We start from the raw sequence: 19160 nt of genomic DNA, 5'->3' as shown, positions 1-19160 counted from the left end.
TCAGGGCACGCTGTCAAACAAACCCCAATTTAAACGTTCCTCTTATGTTTATTTCACTGGTTTTTAACTTTCTTTGTTTTAATTAACTAATTTGTTTACCACTATGGATTGTGAGGTTACAATGTAAACAGCACACAATTATGACAATTTTACAAGCAACACGCAAAAAGACAGCAGTTTATTGTTTTATACTGAGATAAATATCAAAAGTGATCACACAAACATTTGAAAATGTTTACAAACACAAACTTGACAGTATTTCCAAAAAACAATTAATCTGTTTCTGCCATAAGGACCTTGTCCCAATTTAGAAATTTTTCACAAGGAAGTTTATCCAGCTTAATCATAGTGATGGGAGAGTAAACTAAAGAGATATACTGGATGTGTCAAAGATTTTGCAGACAGGCCATATATGGTTTTAAAGAGGTTAAGAGTTTGCAGTTTCTTTTCAATCAGTCTGACACGTCTGATTCTTCTTCTTCCTCGAGGTGGGCATTTTTCTTTCCGTCACCATCACTTTCCTGGGTCAAAGAAAAACAGGAGGAACAATTAAGACTAACTTTGACTTAGACAACAACTCAGAAAATGTCCCGTCATAAGCAGTGCAATAACTGCCCCAATAACACAATGTTAGCGAAGAACTCATGTTAGCTTTTTTATAGCACACATTTAAAAGACAAGTGTCAGTCAAACATTTGCACAATAACATTTTGTAAAAGGAAAAAAAAAGAAAAATTTTAGACAAACAGGAATAAAACAAACCTGAAAAATACATGCAGACTGGCCAGAAACTGCTTTAAAAACAAAACCTTAAATTCAGTTTGATATCTGACTGGTAGCCAGTTCTTGGAGGAGAGTATAGGGGTCATTCCCTATTCTCTGGTGCCAGTTTGCAGACTTGCAGCTGCAGGCACGATAGGCTTGACGAGCTGATGCCCAAGCAGAGTGACTTGCAGCAATAAATACATGCAAATACAAGTATGAACAACTTGTCCAGTTCCTTTAATGAAAGTACACCTTTACGTTTAGCTATATTTCACAGTTCAAAGCAGCCAGTCCTCAGCAACCAAATCAACAATCACTCTGTCAGCATCAAAAAAGGACCTAATGCAGAACCATGAGGAAATGTAGGAGGAAATCTATGTACCCTAACTATGTACCCATACCCTATATGCCAATACTACACTTCAGATGATCCAGTAAAACAATACGATTAAGAGTCAAAGGCAGAATTAACATCAAGGAAAACTAAATCACACTTTCCAGGGTGAGCTAAGAGTAAATTATTAGAAACCCTAAGTAGGGCAGATTAGGTACTATTTTAATTTTAAACCGGATTTATAATTTACCCAGAATATCATGCCGACTTAAAAATTATGAACATAGCCAGTACCTCCTCCTCATTCTCTTCTTCTGGCACGTGTGAAGATTCTTCGTCTTCCTCATCACTTTCTGCTGACCGCTGTGACAGAATCTCTTCACCCTTAAAGAAAAGGAAAATAAATAAATGAATAAATCAGATGCACACAACTATGTACCTTATTCTGTGCCAGAAAGTAACAGTGTCTGCTGTTTCAGCACTAGCTTGCTATGGGAAAACTGAACTATGCTGCTGTAGATATAATGATCTTTGGTTACGACAATTAAAGCTGGGCGATATGGCCAACAATGTTATCACGATCCAGTTTTCTATATCAATTGATCTCAAAAATTATCGTGATATAAAATTTTGAAACTGTCGCTGGGCAACACCTGAACATACTTGTACTCTTTACAAGTACTATTAGTACTCCACTGCATGGATGGTATTTTTTTCAAACGTTACACCAAATTAGGGTTTCCAGATTTTGCTTGCACTGCACATCAGCATTTTAAATATTATGGGCTTAACTGTCACGTTAGCCAGTCATAAAGACCTCTGAACGACTTCTATACGATGGATGTGGGGTTTCTTCAAGAGCAGAAGGCTCAACTTCAGCTTCACATTTTCTCTCGGGGTTCTCTCCGCTGACCATCATGCTGGAACACGCTACTGATTAAATGCCATCCTCCAACCAAGCATGCACATTAGCGCGCAGCAGGCAAATGACTTAGGTAATCAGTTCAGTAATGTGTGTGTGTAATCACATGTACATTCCAATCACTTACCCCCTAATCACTTGCCTCATAAAATCTAGACTTTAAGAGAAGCTGCTAGAAGCAGAAGGGGTTCCACAAGGCTCACCTTTAGGTTCCTGTTCTTTAGATTGCCTAGCCAAAAGGCCTCCTGGCACTGATTAAGAGTGAGCATGGCTTTTACACGATACACAAACTGTTCCAGTCCCTTCTTCAGTGCAGGCACATGATTGGTCAAGCCCATATCCTGCCTGATCTGAGAACAGGGATGCAGTGTCACAGAAACAAGAAACAGAGGGAGATTACAGAACTGTATACATGAAACAGCTACTGATTTAGAATGTCAGTGACCTCTCTGACCTTCCAGTAAGCACAAGGTTTCATTGTTATTGAAACACCCCATGTAAAAACATTCATCTAAGACTTTTAATTATAGAAGATAAAACCCATATATATGCTAGTCTGCGTGTGGGTGGGACATACAACATTTACATCATGCCAGTGGGGATCAGTGACATTAAAAGGCAAAGCATGGACCACACTGGAAAAGAAAATAAATAAAACACACAACTACAAGCCTTAAAAAAAAACCTATAACTCTGATAAGTGCTGCATCATACCTATCCCATAAGACCCTGGAGCAAAGCACAACCAGTACATATTGCTGGCTAACCTTTGAGTGACCACACATGTGATGAAGCTGTCTGGTGCTCAGCTGGAACGTCTTCAGCAAACCCTGAACATCCTCCTGAGAGAGATACGCCCAACAGACACACCTGTTACAATGCTCAATTAGGCCTTCCTGGGCATTAGTGGCTCAATGGGTTTCTTGCTGTGACCACCATTCCAAACCAAGAAGGCATGCCACTGGTGAACAGAGCACAGATACCTTGTGTTTCTTAAAGCTGTAGTCCAGCAGGGGCATTCCTAACTTAAGGAAGGACTCCAGAAAATGCCGGCCATACTGGAATAAAGAAAACCACACAGTGAAAACTAGTTCTTCCACCTCACCTGCAGCGAAAATGTAAAAAGTAGCCTTTATTAACTTTGTGTGCGCTTATGTACAGTGCTCACCTTTAAACACACACCGAGAACAGGTCTGCTGTCGAAAACCTTTAGAGAGAAGGTCAAAAGAGTGAGTTAGTATGCCCTAGTCTTTTAGGTCAGATGTGCCCTGTTGTTACATTATCTTAATACAAACAGGCAGCAAGTGACTTTGGTGCATGATTCAACAAAGGAGATGGAGAACTGTGAAACGTGCGCAGGTTAAAGCAGAAGGTCTCATGGAAAGGTCATGTGACTCTGTACCTTGACCAGGTTAACAAGGATGTGGAAATTCCGCACAGCCAAGTTCCACGTCAGGAGTTTTTCACTCTGAACCTGTAGAACCACGTGAGGATCATTACTCATGTCTGTATCACCAAATGAGCACAAGGCACTGAGCATATGCACCTGTTAGGAAATCGACAGACACGCATGCACATACCCAGTCATTTTTCACACACACGCACACGTACACTCACTCACACTCACTCCAGACATGAAAATGGGTCAGGGGTTAAAAAGGTGAGAAGATTATATATATATAATCAAATCCATAATAGTAAAAATACCTAAATTAATCAAAATTAAAGCAATTAAAGCAATACTGAAAAGTGGCCACCCTATATACAACCAGCTTTGTTCACTCACACATCACATGCATCTTGTGCTGTCCATATTTTATTAAGAAGTGAACAATAATAATTGAACCATTGAACATAGAGATACTAAACATAATACATTCAGACACGGACAGATTCAGAGTTTAAAAAAAATATTTTAACTTCGAGAGGTGCGAGTAAGAAGAGTAGTCCATTGAAACGCATGTCTTCCCTGTTGACTTCTGAAAAATATTGACCTGTCTCGTCAATGGATGGAGCAAGATCCATAAACGCGAGAAGCCGCTTTCACCATTCCAGATGGCTCAGTCAAAACCATTATGTCTTAATGAACCAATAAATACATCAGCGGCGAAAATTAGTGTTAAAAAATACCAGGGTTCACATGTTTTTATTTAGTCACAAAAGGATTCTAACATGGGCTAAAGCACAGGGTAGTCTATCAAATGACAAGAGTTTACAACTTCATCTTCAACCTTTTCAGCGAATGTTCTCCTCACACATCCCTGGATTCACCAGTTACAACTACAGACACACTAGAAAAAACAATCTTGTTTCTTATTTTATGTCACCGTTAACTACACGGCGTTGAGGCGAACTTAATAGGCCTATCTGTCTACCTATTTATCACAAGAGCTTGTGGCTCTGACAGTGTTCAACGCTGTAGCGAACGGCAGTAACTTTGTTTTACCGCAAAATATGAAAACGATTGAAACCATTAATCACCCAATTAAATCCACTGGGAAATGTACGATCTGGTAAACGTAGTGGTAAATGTACGATCTGGTAAATGTAGTGGTAAATATACGATCTGGTAAACGTAGTGGTAAATGTACGATCTGGTAAATGTAGTGGTAAATGTACGATCTGGTAAACGTAGTGGTAAATGTACGATCTGGTAAACGTAGTGGTAAATGTACGATCTGGTAAACGTAGTGGTAAATGTACGATCTGGTAAACGTAGTGGTAAATGTACGATCTGGTAAATGTAGTGGTAAATGTACGCTCTTCTGACTTGTCCCCGGCGTAGATAGCACTAGGTCCTGCCTCTTGTCCCGCTTAGCGAATAACATGAATGGACAACGTTGGTATGATTGAAACGCAATTTTGCCTCGATGATGGATCTGGGCGGAAATTGCTGGCCACTGTGTCATTGAAATTGCCGATTTCAGAAGTGCTCTGTTTGCTTATTAAGTCAATATGATAATATAATATATCTATAAAATATCCCCCCCCCCCCCCCCCCCCCCCCAAAAAAAACTCCTCGGACCTACACGATTCGCATAGGTCCCTCTTTTCAACTTCAAAACGGCGAATTTCGCAGAAAGGTGACAGATTTTCATGCCTGCCACTCACACACGCACACTCACTCACACACTCACACACTCACTCACATACTCACTCACACACTCACACACCTCTTTGCTGTCCGTCTGTCTTCCTGGAGGCAGCTTGCGAACGCTCTTCTCTAGCTCCGCCATCAGAACCTTGTAGTACACCAGGAAGGTCTGCCTGCAAACACGACACACACACACACACACACACACACACACACACACACACACACACACACACACACACACACACACACACACACACACACACACACACACACACACACACACACACACACACACGTTACTGAGCCGCGGGTGTTGCAGCCCCAGCTGCGGTACGAGAGGGGGTTTTGCGGGAAGGTGCGGCACCTGCAGAGCGTAGCCCAGCTGCGTGAGCGGCCGTCCTTAACCGCCTCCAGGAGCTCGGGGATGCCCTCCGCTGCGATCTCCTCCACCGCCATCAACACGTCATCCGTGTGCTCCAGATAAAGGCTGCAGAGATGGAGCGAGAGTAGAGCCCGAGGTGCCCGGCAGAGAACCGGCGGAGAACCTGCGGAGCTGCAGGTGATTGCGAGGGCAGTACCTGAGAAGGCTGTGCAGCACATCGTTGGGTTTGTTCCCACGATCCTTTGCTCCGCCCACAGTCACCCACTCTTGACGCAGGAAATGCTTCGCCAGGGACGCTGGGAGAAAACACATCGCGTTAGCCAACGCATCTCCGCCCACTCCGGAGCAGAAGCGCGATGGAGCCCACGAGGGAAGCCCGACTGACCCACGGCGGTCCTGTTGCAGCCGGGCCCGGGCGATCCACGCTGTGTGAGCGTGAGGAGGAGCTGAGTGAGGCTCAAGGCTGCGCTTAAACTGGGCACCGTGCTGCGGAAGTTCACCAGGTACTCGCAACTGTGCCTGAGTGTGGAGAGCACAAACACACGCACACACACACACACACACAAACACGCACTTTCATTTTGTTAAGAAGTTCATGAAGTTAATTTTACACTGCCATACAATGCACTTTCGTGATTAGGTGTTTGTTTTTTCAGTAGAAATTTATTTTATTAACATAGGTGTGTTCTTACTTGATAAGCTGATCCAGGCTTAGGTCTGTGTCTTCCTCCTTCAGACGGCTGGTCAGCACGCCGAGAGCCGTCTTTAAGAGGGAACGCTGCTCTGGCTGGGAGAAGCCAGACCTGAAAACACACAAACACAAACACACAAACAGATAAACACACAAACAGATAAACACACAAGGCTCCAGCTGAGCCACAACAATCAACACTGTTGCAGAGAAGCAAAGTACGTAAACCCAACGATCATGAAATGTTTTCTGCTTTTGGATTATTTTCAATGAGTAGATTATGTTTTTTCACAAAATAAGTATAGGTAATTTAGAGTAATCTGTGTCTACAGTAGCATCACAGTAAGACTGAGGTGTACACGGCTGGGAAAATCACAGCATGATGCAGGAAGCTGAGGTGTGTGTGAACACTGACCAGCTGAAGGCAGCGTCCAGCACCTGGAGAAGGAGCTGGTAGGACGAACGCAGTAGATGCTGCTCGTTCACATCGACCCCGAGAGCGTCCACCACACCCTGATTCTCAGTGAGGAGGGTCTACAGCACCAAACGCACGCATACAAGAATGTTTACATACGACGACACGTCACTCGTGTCCCTACGTGGCGCGTACATTCACGGGTGGTCGCGGCGTGTTCACCTGGCACCGGTTGTGGCAGTTCTCCAGGTGGGCGCAGATGGCAGGCAGCAGCTGGACGCAGAAGACGGCCACGTCCCTGGAGCTCCTGTGCTGCAGACGAGAGAAGCCCAGGGCCCTGTCGGCCTTCACCTGCACGGTGACCAAGCCAGGGCTGCGGTTAAACGGAGAACCTTCCCAGGAACACATGAGTCTCACAGCCACGTTAAGAGGGTGGAACTGCATTAATATGTAGGAGCGGGAAGCAGGAACATCCCTAACTTAAGTAGGGACTCTAGACAATGTTGGCCGTGCTGGAATCAAGAAAGCCACACAGTGGGTCTCATGTAAACTGCACCAGTCATGAAGCATGAGTTGCGCGCGTGTGTGTGTGTGTGTGTGGTCGTGAGCGTCCATACTTTGGGAAATGGGGCTTTCTTGGCCGGGGTTGAAGCCAGGCTGAAGGTCAGTTTCCGCCACATGTCCTCCAGCAGGAAAAGCAGCTCAGCAGGACCGAGCTGAACCTCCTCCCTCACCTGCACACCACGGGACAGTATCTCCACCATTACGGGACTGCGTCTCCACCATTACGGGACTGCGTCTCCACCATTACGGGACTGCGTCTCCACCATTACGGGACTGCGTCTCCACCATTACGGGACTGCGTCTCTACAATTACGGGACTGCGTCTCTACAATTACGGGACTGCGTCTCTACAATTACGGGACTGCATCTCCACAATTACGGGACTGCGTCTCCACAATTACGGGACTGCGTCTCTACAATTACGGGACTGCATCTCCACAATTACGGGACTGCATCTCCACAATTACGGGACTGCATCTCCACAATTACGGGACTGCATCTCCACAATTACGGGACTGCATCTCCACAATTACGGGACTGCATCTCCACAATTACGGGACTGCATCTCCACAATTACGGGACTGCATCTCCACAATTACGGGACTGCATCTCCACAATTACGGCGCGGCGTCATACGGCATGAGAACGGACTAGTAGAGACGTGGTGTTGACCTTGCTGTGGAGCTCGGTGTCCAGTACGGATCGGGAGAGGAGGCCACACTGCAGCACACTCAGAACCTCCAGGTCCAGCTCCCTGAAGAAGGGCCTGTATGAAGACATGCTGACAGCCGTCCTGGGTCCCTTCTCCTTCTCCTTCTCCACATGATCCTGTTGCATCACAACACAACTCCTCAGTCTGGGCACTCTCTCCTACGACTGCTAGCGTCGAATGGGTGCATTACTAACAACTTGACAACAAGTCACAATTATTTACAACATACCTAGACCCCTATTGTTTGTTGAGAGTTGTGTGTACGTGTGTGTGTGTGTGTGTGTGTTATTTCAGTGTCACTGTGAGTGATGGATGGTCGTGCCTGTTGAGATTCGTCTGCTACAGCGGTCTCCTCCAGCTGAGAACTGTCTGTGGAAGAGTTCTTACTGCCTGGCACCTTCCTCTTCCTCCCCTGCGACTCTGACAACACACACGAACAGCTGCTTCACACACCGAGAATGAGAAATCTTGCTCAGTATTTATTCTATTCCACAGAGCAAACGTGAGAAACGCAGGGTTGAGGCACCAAATATTGGTATTAAGGAAGCGTCAGTAAAGTGCATATGGGGGAGAGGTGTAAGTGCACTGAGGGATCAGTGGGGTTCCTCAGACAGGTCCTGCCTACTTACTCTTATTTGACTTCTTTGGAGGAGCAGTAGAGGAAGGAGGAGCCAGAACGTCGGGACATTCACAGTCAAAGTTAGCAAGAGGAGGAATGTAGCCAGGGCTGGCTGCAAACACACACACACACACACACTTTATGATCTAGGCAATTATCCTTTGGGGTAATGCATCCATTCGGTGAGTTTTGCTACCTGCGAGGCATGTCTCCAGGAGAGTCTGCAGGTAGGTGATGTTCTGAAGACGAGTGATAACCTTCATCTTCATTTCCGGGTCTGTCTGTCTGCAAAAAGCATTTACCACCTAGATGTGCGAGGATACACACACTATTAATCCTCATAATGTTAAAGCAAAGAGAAAAAATATACAAGACAGCAAAGCCTTCATCCAGGTCCCCACGAAGCTCTTCTGCTGAGCAGGTGCACTTACCTCTCTGAACCAGTTTATGGTGTAGAAGAGCAGAGAGCAGAGGAACTCCCGATCTACCTTAGATAGGCTGTCCACCTTCTCCACTACCCCCATGTCTGTCAGGATCAGAGGGCAGCCTGCAACACACACACACACACACACACACACACACACACACACACACACACACACACACACACACACACAAAATGTAATATACATTAGTAGTGTTGTGATCTGCTCTCTTGAACTGGCAGGTCACACATCCAGATAGGTTCTGATGACGTATGAGCATAATTAATAGGATAGGTATGAATTTTTAACTCTTTGGGTCAGCACTGCTAGTGAGCAGGTATGCTGTTCTTCAGCCATGGTGAAGGGGTTGGAGGGTCGTGGTCAGGAGGACTTGACACCCTGGCCAGCCACAGCCCCTCCCACCAGAGCCCCTCCCACCAGAGCCCCTCCCACCAGCCTTGTGGCAGGAGCAGCCCTGGAACAAGCAGGCACCCACATGGCACTCTTCCTCTAAACATTTCTGGCTGGCTCATTATCCCGAGAACCTGGACGGAGCACAACACGTCTCCTTCCTGCTCGCACACAGACGCCTTTGTGCTCAGGGAGACAACAGAGAGATCCTCCCTTCAGAGGGCTCGGGCCAGACGCCAGAGCTGGACGCCCGGCACGGTCCTCAGGCAACCGTTGGAGGAGAACGCCACCTCACTGGTGGAAGGCGAAAGCCAACAGCTTGAGGAGGCATTAGAGGCCACGACTCTGTTCCTGATGGAGCACGTACAAGGTCCTGCACGCTGGCACTGCTGGACTACATATCCTCCATGTCTGTGGTTACTAAAGGTTTCATAACTGTCCTGCATCCTCTCGAAGATGAGAAGATAAGGGGACAGAGCTATGAAGCTCTTCTGAAAGGGGTGATTGTGTGATTGTGTGTGTGTGTGTGTGTGTGTGTGTGTGTGTGTGTGTGTGTGTGTGTGGGGGGGGGGGGGGGTGTTAGTGGAAGGCGTCTGACCTAGCAGGGCATCGATCTCTTCCAGGTCTCCCTGGTGCTGCTTCTCTTCACACAGCCTCAACAAGCGGAAATATGATGACAGACACAGAGGAGACACACGCCTGGAGGAGAAAAGAGAGGGAGTGAGGAAAGAGAAGAGAGAGGGAGTGGGGAGAGAGGAGAGAGGGAGAGGGAGTGGGAAGAGAGGAGAGGAGAGAGGGAGTGGGGAGAGAGGAGAGAGGGAGAGGGAGTGGGAAGAGAGGAGAGGAGAGAGGGAGTGGGGAGAGAGGAGAGAGGGAGAGGGAGTGGGAAGAGAGGAGAGGAGAGAGGGAGTGGGGAGAGAGAGTGGGGAGAGAGGAGAGGAGAGAGGGAGTGGGGAGAGAGAGTGGGGAGAGAGGGAGTGGGGAGAGAGGAGAGGAGAGAGGGAGTGGGGAGAGAGGAGAGGAGAGAGGGAGTGGGGAGAGAGAGTGGGGAGAGAGGAGAGAGGGGAGAGGGCAGAGCCAGAGAGCGAACAAAGAGAAGAGAAAGAAATATTTTATCTTGTTTCAATATGGAAATTTTTATAATTCCCTTCAAGAATAGATTCTTTTTTGTCACTAAAATAAAATCATCACAAATAAACGACATAATAGATTTTGAGAACAGGCATGTAAAAAACCACTGCCTGTGTGCGGGGCGTGCGCGGAGTGTTTGTGGCGTGTGTGCGGAGTGTGTACAGGGAGCACTCTGACCTGCGGGGGTTCCTGTGGGCTGCAGGGGTTTGGCCATCTGCCCTGCTGGGCATGTCCTGAGCCAGCAGGGGCAGTAGATTGATGGCAATTCCTCCCTGACTCTCCTCCTCATCCAGATTATACATCACTGAGGCAGGGAAGGGAAACGAGCTACACACACACACACACACACACACACACACACACACACACACCATTATAGTAGGTTCACAAAATATTTTTTGTATGACCAATGATTACTAAGCCGCTTTAGTAATTTTAGTAAAGTTATTAGAAGACTATTAGACATCTAGTTTTGTCTAATCTACAAAGTCTAGTTTTGTGTCATCCGTCCCTAAATATTTGTAACAAATAAACTGGGAGATGTGTAGAATTTGTGTTCAAATGTAAATGGATGAAGAAATATCCCATAATGGATGCCCACAGCAACCGGCGTCTTACCCCGCTACCTCTGGTCCTAAATCCACTACGAAGTCCTCCTGAAACTCTTCCAGAACCTTCTTCCCAATCCAGGCCTGGTGAAGGACAGAGAGAAGGCACCTCACACCACGCCCAACACTATTCCACACTAACTCACATTATCACTTCATGCTACTGGTAAAATAAAACATATTTTAAAATTGCAAATTTTCTGAAGGTCTAAGATCTAAAGCTTTATAAACAGAGGTGTCAATTCCAGGATTTTGCTCAAGCTTGCTAGATTTTCTAAATAGTGCAATCCAGGTAAAATTAGTGGAATCAACACAATCCAGGAAGCCTGAGCAAAATCCTGGTGAGGACTTTTACTTTCTGAACCTGGAATTGACACCTCTGTTTAGAAATCTGTGTACTCTCTGTTCCCATGTGACCTTCCCGAAGCCCTGTGCAGTGTGGTGGACAGACGTGTAGGTGTTGCTGGTCTGCAGACCTGCACCAGTGGGTCCAGGGGGCAGGTCTGTAGCATGCTGGCCAGTTCATCATAGTAGAGTGCTGACGCCTCTGGTGAGTCCTCACTGCACGAGCGCACCAGGTCCAGTAGAGCGGTCACCTGGCCCAGGCACATACACAGATCAGAACACACACACACACACACACACACACACACACACACACACACACACACACACACACACACACACACACACACACACACACACACACACACACACACACACACACACGGTTTGCTCACCTGTCGTTGTATGTCTTTAGGCAGCGTGCCCCCCTGGGAGACCCCTGCTGTACTCCTTCCATAGCCGAAACACAGAATTGGAAGAGAAAACAGAAAAAAAAAAACGACATGTAGCGCTGAATACCTGGCAACCCCCGTAGGAAACAGGAGGGTGTATGGCTGCTGGATACCTGGCAACCTCCATAGGAAACAGGAGGGTGTGTGGCTGTACCTGGGAGCGGCCATGGTCCCCACCATCATGACGGCACCGATGATGCCCATGCGTTTGTACTTTAGAACGGTGCTGGACAGCTGCTTACGGACCACGATGTGCATGTCATCCTGGACGGGGGGTCAGAGAACGAGACTTCAGGGTCAGGTTAAATCAGTCCAACACCGTGCGCTACGGGGACCGCGGGGCTCCCTGACCTGGCCGTGGCCGCCGTGCTGGTCGTGTCTGAAGGCCAGAGAGCTGAGCAAGTGGAAGAGCTGGCGGATCTGCAGAGGGCTCAGGTTCTCCATGTAGTCCAGAATGCCCTGCACACAAAGCCCAGGGGGCGTGGCCTTTCAGCAGGGTGCAGCTCATTGGCCGACCCCCAGCGGTGCTCACGGAGCTGCCCAATCACAGAGCTACCCAATCACACAGCTGCCCAATCACAGCGCTTCACTGCATCCAGAACAGCTTCTGCGCAACAGTGTCAGCTTTACTTTTGTTTACACTGGGCCTGTATTTGCTCATGGCTTCAAAACACAGAAGGTGTAAAGGAGAAATGTCACGGCGTTATTCATCTAACTGGAGGTCCCAGCCTGCATACGCCTTCAGGACCTACCTTGACAAAGACAGCATACTGAGCCATCTCTGTGGGCTTCTGGGATACCAGCTCACACAGGAGCTCCAGAGCCACGCCAGCTTCTCCACTCACACCGCTGCACACATGTGTGACCAAGGAGCCCACCACCTCCTACACACACACACACACACACACACACACACACACACACACACACACACACGTGATTCAGCAGATTTTAAATGCTGTATTCCAAAACTCCAAAACAACAACAACATCATCATAAAGCTCTGAGCCTCTGGGCGACCTGCTGGCAGTAGGAGTCAAAGGTGGTGAAGGCCAGTTTGTACATGTGGCCACCGAAAGGCACAACACAGCAGTCTGGGGATCGCAGCAGAGTCTGGGCCAAGGACAGAACGGAGGGGAAGTATCCACGCATCACCTACATAACACACACACACACAAACACACACACAAACACAAACACAAACACAAACACGAGCACGAGCACGAGCACGAGCACGAGCACGCGCACGCGCACGCGCACGCGCACACACACACACACACACACACACACACACACACACACACACACACACACACACACACAAATCATCATTTACACAACCCATGTGAAAACACACCATTACTCTTCATCTACACAGCACAACAGCTCCTCAACCTAGACACCAGGCGTGAGGGCAACACACAGTACAAAACTGTCCAAACATGAAACGGTCAAACGTTCCCTCCGATGAAGACCGTCATCTCCGCGAGAAAGCTAGAGGGGAACGGCCTGCAGGTGGTGCTGGAGGAGCGGACCCACACCTGAGCGTGATCCCTGAACGTCCTGCTGAGGAGGGCCTCCTGGATCAGGCCGCCGCGAACTTTAACCTTCAGCAGCTGCTCCGCCCCTCGTCGACTCTGGTTGGCATTGGTGGAGTGAAGGATGAGTAACACCAACACGTCAAGCACCTGAAAGAGAAAGAGAGAGAGAGAGAAACTATGAAGGAGACAAAGTGTCTCAAATTAATAATTCATGAGATTATTATATGAGAAATGGTACAAAATGAAAATCTGGACCTTGTGATCTTCAGTCTCTTGGACATTCTCGACTGCCTGCAAAAGGAAAAAAAAAAAGACATCACATCCTCGTTGGAGTGTGTTAGCGCGGTGGAGCATAAGCGTTAGTGTGAGCGTGTTAGTGTGGTGGAGCATAAGCATTAGTGTGAGCGTGCTAGTGCGTTGAAGCATAAGCATTAGTGGTAGTGTGTTAGTGCAGTGGAGCATAAGCGTTAGTGTGAGCGTGTTAGTGCGGTGCAGCGTGAGCGTGTTAGCATGAGCGTGTTAGCATGAGCGTGTTAGCATGAGCGTGTTAGCATGAGCGTTAGTGTGCGTGTGTTAGTGCAGTGGAGCATAAGCGTTAGTGTGAGCGTGTTAGTGCGGTGCAGCATAAGATAAGATAAATCTTTATTGTCATTGCCACTTTTTCAAGAACAACGAAATTGCAGTGCCCTCGACTCAGAATTTAAGAATAAGAATAGGTAAAAAACAAAAGGTTCTATTATTTACATATTTAGAAATTTACAAAGTACTTATTTACACCATTTGACAATACAGGAAATTGCCCTTATGAAATATTGCACCGGTTTTGTACTGATTATATTGCACAAGTATATTGATCCAATGTAGTACAGATAAGTGTTAGTGTGAGCGTGTTAGTGTGAGCGTGTTCGTGTGGTGGAGCGTGAGCGTGTTAGTGTGAGCGTGTTAGTGTGAGCGTGTTAGTGTGAGCGTGTTAGCGTGGTGGAGCGTTAGCATTAGTGTGAGCGTGTTAGCGTGGTTGAACATAAGCGTTAGTGTGAGCTTGTTAGTGTGAGCGGGTTAGTGTCACACTCACCTTGAGCCACGCCTCAGACGTGGTCTTCTGAAAGCGCACGGCCGACTTGATCACCTCCAGCACCAGAGCCACGCTGTCCTTACTGCTGCATGATGGGACAGCGGAGGACCTGGCAAAGGAGATGGGTGTTAACACGCCTAGTGGCCATAGAGTGAGCCATGGCTCAGGGCAGAAGAGCACAGACTACGGGTGAGAGAGGCAGAGTCAGAGAGTGAGAGGGAATGAGAAAGGGAGTGAGAGAGGGAGTGAGCACAAGACCACGGCGTCCTGCTCACCTTTGACTCCTCTCATGGCTCTGGGAGGCCTGCAGCACAGACGGCAGCATGCACTGCTCCAGATCCAGCTTCTTACGCAAGTCCCATACCACCTACACGTCACGCACACGTTAACGAGAAGCTAGAGTATGTTCCTCACACACACACGTGTGCTTCCACGCGCAAGCGTAGCACCCACTGACCTCGACGCCATCAGAAGCGGAGATGGAGTGCAAGATGAACTTCACCACGACGGGAAGATCTTCCAGCCGCACCGCGGAGACGGTGGCCATGACGGCACCCCGCACCTGAACACACACACACCGAAACACAGGCGGAGTGAGACAGGCAAGGGACGTAAAGCAGTAGAACCAAGCAGCCAACACGTTCTGATTGAAGAGGTCAAGCTCGTGAAGTAGGTGCAGTGGTGGTGGGAATACCTCAGCCAGGAGTGCTGAGCTGAGACTGAGGCTGGACAGGGCGTCCAGGATGGGCACAGTGAGCTGGGTGTTCTCCTTCAGCAGGGCACTGGGTAGAGGGCCACATGTTAGTCTCTCACCAAGAGAGGGGGGTGAGGACGACAATAAAGGAGGAAGCATTAAAGACGTTTGTGAAGGAGAGGCTAGATGAGAGTGTTTACTTCAGCTCTCGGGCCATGTCGTCATGCTGGGAGTCCTCTAGGATTTCGGGCAAACTGGTAATGATGTCCCGCTGGATCTCCACAGGAGCCACAGACACCAACTGCATCAACTTACAGGCCAAATCCTGTTTACACACACACACACACACACACACACACACACACACACACACACACACACACACCTTAGCATAGCAACGCTGTCTTACCAGATAGAGCTGATTGATTCATGATTTCAGTTGGATTTATATGATCAGATACTAAAATGCTTTTTCCCCCCAGAGCTATTAAGATTTTCCAAAAGGTTTCAAAATTTTATTCAGGCACTTCAGTTCACTTTGTTTACGTGTCTTTGCACAAAATCAGCCCATTGATTGTTTTCATTGTCTTGCTGTTGAAACTGACATGCCATCCTGGATACACACTACGTCATCTCTATGTACTTTGTATGTGGTGTGTCATGGCAATAAAGCTGACCTGGCTTATATCAAGATTATCCTGCGTGACCTCCTGATTTTATGAGTCAGGAAGAAGCTAGTCAACGCTACAGAAGGAAAGCTACAAACCTTGCAATCCACAACTCGATTGAGCCACTTCAGTTGAGTTATGATGAGGTGTGGTATGTTAAGGCCATCATCTCCAACACTGAAACAGCCAATTACATCCAATGACTACAGCATGCTAGGGTACGGGGTATGGGGTCGACCACAAACTGAGAGGGGAAATGGTGTATGGCACACATCTGGCCATGGACTAATAAAACCAGGCAGACAATGATCTCGCTATTGAACACACTTTACATGTACAAACAGGAAATTCATCCAAGACAGACAGACAGGAGATTTTATCAAGAGTCAGCAATGACATGGCAAAGACCTACCCCTCAATCATGAACTCTGGAAGCTTCTCAAACAAAGTGTTTATGACCAGGGTCTACAAGAAAAGCACAAATTGAAAGTTGCCCAGTTAAAATGAGTTACGAGTAAGAAAAACAGAGAACTCCAGAAGGCTGTATGTGAAATCTAGTCCACTAGTCACCTGTATCATCTCTACACCGAGAAGCAGTCGCACCAGGCTCTCCTGGAATGAGCTGGAACTGTAGAAGAGAGGCGCACAGAGAAAACACAAAAACACATAAGATGAGAAGAAAACCACATTACCTCCCCAGCATTACGTTACACAACATGAATGCGTCTTTAGCGGAAGAACTACACGGCATTTCACACGTTACCTGGTCTCTCCCTCGCCTGCAGACCGAGGCACAGAGGGGAGCAAGCAGTTCCTAAACCTCTCAGGGTCTTCAATGTGAGCCTCCAGGCCAGATATGAACTCCTTCAGTATCTGAGAGTGGAGAACATGAACGCCAATCCACTGAAACACAATATGTGCACAATACAACCCTGCGACTGGCAGAACGTTTGCAAATGCACACTTACACTGGGATATCTGGGATTCTTTCTCAGATGTTGTTCCAGTCTCTTCTGAAACACAACTTGGTCTACAGCTATTTAAGACAAAAACAATACACTCAGAGAACTGCATGTATTTATTTTTCCTATACATTACTCATTTGGTTATTTTTATTTATTTATAAGTATTCATTTAATGTATAATTTGACACAGCAAATGCTTAAACCCAGGAGCATCATACCAATTTCATTAGACATGCTGCCATGCTTCAAGGTGATACCAGATTGTCGTAGCATTTGTACGAAGACAGAGTCAGGAACCTCATCAGGAGCAGATACTCTGGGCCGTGTGCTGGACTTCTTCTTAGATTCTGGGTGAACACAATACACATTTGTCATGCACATTACACCATAAATCTAAATCTATTCAATAAAGCACGTGTAGATTATTTAGTAAACATAATATTTCTAGCCAGCCAACTTACTGGGCGCGTGGAGTGGGTTTGGACCATCATCCACTGGGACAGACGCAGGTCGTTTCTTCTTGCGCATCATTCTCCACTAACACAGGCGCGTCTCCCCTTCACCTGCTACAGACACACAGTCACTCCGGGTCACTCCTTTAGCTTGCATGCTAACCCTAGCTAGACTGAAAACATTATCGCCTGTCATGCTGAATATTACTTCTTGTCGAGTTAGCTCGATAGCTTGGTTATGGGGGTTACTGCTGCCTTATTACGTCTGAAATGAATAAGAGAATAAAGAATAAACATACGTTGCTGTCTGTTGCGGGACGCGTTTGCTCCTGATAGCTCAAAGGTCCAGACTTGCGCTTCAGCGAGGATTCCCGCGCCAACGTTTGTAAACTGTAAGGGGTCGTTGTACAACTCTTATTTTAAAAAAAACGAATATAACAAGAACATTTCATTGTATTCGCACATACCTTTTGTAGTTATGTGACAGAGTGCTTATATGTTTATATATTTAATATACATTTAAAATGTAATTTAATTTTTGATTTTCAGGAAAAGATGTTAATTCCCCGGGATCTATTGAGATCAAAAATGTACGACGTTACCTAAACTTTGGGGGCGTCACTCTCCCAGTAACCGCCCCTCAACCCAATTTAACTTTATTAACGCGTTCCCGCAAGTTCCCCAGTTTAGAAGATCAAGTGTGTCGAGAGAAGTTTGTTTATCCAAACATGGCTAAGTCGTTTTACGATATTACGGCGAAGACTCTAGCGGGAGCGGAGTTTAAGTGTTCGTCTCTGCAGGGCAAGGTGGTTCTTATCGAGAACGTGGCGTCTCTTTGAGGTACGACCACCAGGGATTACACCCAGATGAACGAGCTCCACGAACGGTTCTCCGAGAAGGGGCTTGTGGTTTTGGGAGTACCCTGCAACCAGTTTGGCCATCAGGTAACCTGATTATGTTTGGATATGTTTGTAATGCAAAGCTTCAGTGCATCAGGAGGCAGGTGTGCGAGATGTCGACTTACTTAATTCCACGTTCATTCTCTTTTCAGGAAAACTGTAAGAACGAAGAGATACTGATGTCTCTCAAATACGTCCGTCCGGGGAATGGATTTGAACCAAAATTCCAACTCCTGGAGAAGGTTGACGTCAACGGCGCCGCCGCTCACCCGCTGTTCGTCTTCCTCAAGAAGAAGCTTCCTTTCCCTAGTGATGATCCATCGGCGCTCATGACCGACCCCACGAACATCATCTGGAGTCCCGTCTGTCGCAACGACGTCGCCTGGAACTTCGAGAAGTTCCTCATCGCGCCTGACGGGACTCCGTTCAAACGATACAGTAGAAGATTCCTCACCAGCAACGTTGAAGGGGACATAAAGAAGCTCCTCAACATCGCCAGCTAAACGCGCACTGAGCCTGCAGGAGTCACACGGTTGTGCCCTCGTGTGCGCGGTGCTGCTGTGTTGGGACTCTTACTTCATGAAGATCTCCTTTAAAAGTGATGTAGAAGGATGTCCGATGCTCTGTAAAAGTCGCAACTCGACAGCTGCACGGGGCCCGTGTATGGCACAGCGTGTCTTTTACACACAACTCAATAAATGGTTTAAAAGGTTGAGTTTTGGGAGTTCTTGTTTTTATTACATTCTTATTAAAGCTACCATGATAATTAGGTGTGTTTTATTAGGGGTAAACTCATAATATACTAGACTCTAGGTGCCCAGAACTGGAACTAAATACGTCTGGTTTAAACCACAGGTAAATGATCATATAAGATGCAACATATGTTAAGTTTATGTAATACTAGAGCTACAGGTACAATATTACAGGTACAATTTTCCCTTGTCCTACATTGTGTTGCTAAGAGAAGCACATTGCATATTAATGTAGTCCCTTGGC

At 47.0% G+C, this 19160-nt stretch overlaps 2 protein-coding genes across 3 annotated transcripts; one reads left to right on the top strand and one right to left on the bottom strand.

Moving 5' to 3' along the window:
- Window positions 1-89: 89 nt before the first annotated feature.
- On the bottom strand, window positions 90-18413 carry fancd2 (FA complementation group D2). Of its 2 annotated transcripts, none has more exons than XM_077014368.1 (45): window positions 18290-18413; window positions 17565-17655; window positions 17275-17376; window positions 17032-17160; window positions 16817-16884; window positions 16612-16721; window positions 16419-16476; window positions 16261-16313; window positions 15947-16025; window positions 15381-15505; window positions 15181-15268; window positions 14944-15048; window positions 14762-14853; window positions 14487-14595; window positions 13670-13705; window positions 13415-13561; window positions 12894-13028; window positions 12626-12757; window positions 12225-12332; window positions 12028-12137; window positions 11817-11871; window positions 11553-11672; window positions 11087-11160; window positions 10646-10795; window positions 9936-10036; window positions 8933-9048; window positions 8698-8806; window positions 8512-8613; window positions 8205-8302; window positions 7843-7998; window positions 7224-7340; window positions 6829-6957; window positions 6607-6725; window positions 6193-6303; window positions 5886-6019; window positions 5697-5796; window positions 5483-5605; window positions 5195-5288; window positions 3424-3495; window positions 3190-3228; window positions 3005-3079; window positions 2789-2863; window positions 2225-2371; window positions 1394-1483; window positions 90-521 (listed from the first exon to the last, which is right to left on the bottom strand). In XM_077014368.1, the coding sequence occupies exons 3-45, from the start codon at window positions 17342-17344 to the stop codon at window positions 453-455; spliced, it is 4329 nt and encodes a 1442-aa protein (XP_076870483.1). In that variant the 5' UTR covers window positions 17345-17376; window positions 17565-17655; window positions 18290-18413; the 3' UTR covers window positions 90-452. The 2 variants fall into 2 exon arrangements, with proteins under 2 accessions (XP_076870483.1, XP_076870482.1); XM_077014367.1 differs by having other exon boundaries at window positions 91-521; window positions 17275-17379.
- On the top strand, window positions 17912-18879 carry gpx1b (glutathione peroxidase 1b). The gene is made up of 2 exons (XM_077014372.1): window positions 17912-18209; window positions 18317-18879. Exons 1-2 carry the CDS (start codon window positions 17994-17996, stop codon window positions 18665-18667), a joined length of 567 nt encoding a protein of 188 aa, XP_076870487.1. The 5' UTR covers window positions 17912-17993; the 3' UTR covers window positions 18668-18879.
- The last annotated feature ends 281 nt before the right edge of the window (window positions 18880-19160 follow it).

Source organism: Brachyhypopomus gauderio, chromosome 8 (genome assembly GCF_052324685.1).
Source record: "Brachyhypopomus gauderio isolate BG-103 chromosome 8, BGAUD_0.2, whole genome shotgun sequence".
Classification (NCBI taxonomy): domain Eukaryota; kingdom Metazoa; phylum Chordata; class Actinopteri; order Gymnotiformes; family Hypopomidae; genus Brachyhypopomus; species Brachyhypopomus gauderio.
The sequence above is the reverse complement of the archived record's forward strand: the minus strand, read 5'-3'. Positions and strand labels throughout refer to the sequence as shown.

Coding starts and splice junctions, on each gene's coding strand:
- fancd2 (XM_077014368.1), bottom strand. CDS start 17,344: ATGATGCGCAAGAAGAAACGACCTGCGTCTGTCCCAGTGGATGATGGT. Junction 15,049..15,180: donor GCTCAGCACTCCTGGCTGAG/GTATTCCCACCA, acceptor GTGTGTGTTCAG/GTGCGGGGTGCCGTCATGGC. Junction 12,758..12,893: donor TTGACTCCTACTGCCAGCAG/GTCGCCCAGAGG, acceptor GTGTGTGTGTAG/GAGGTGGTGGGCTCCTTGGT.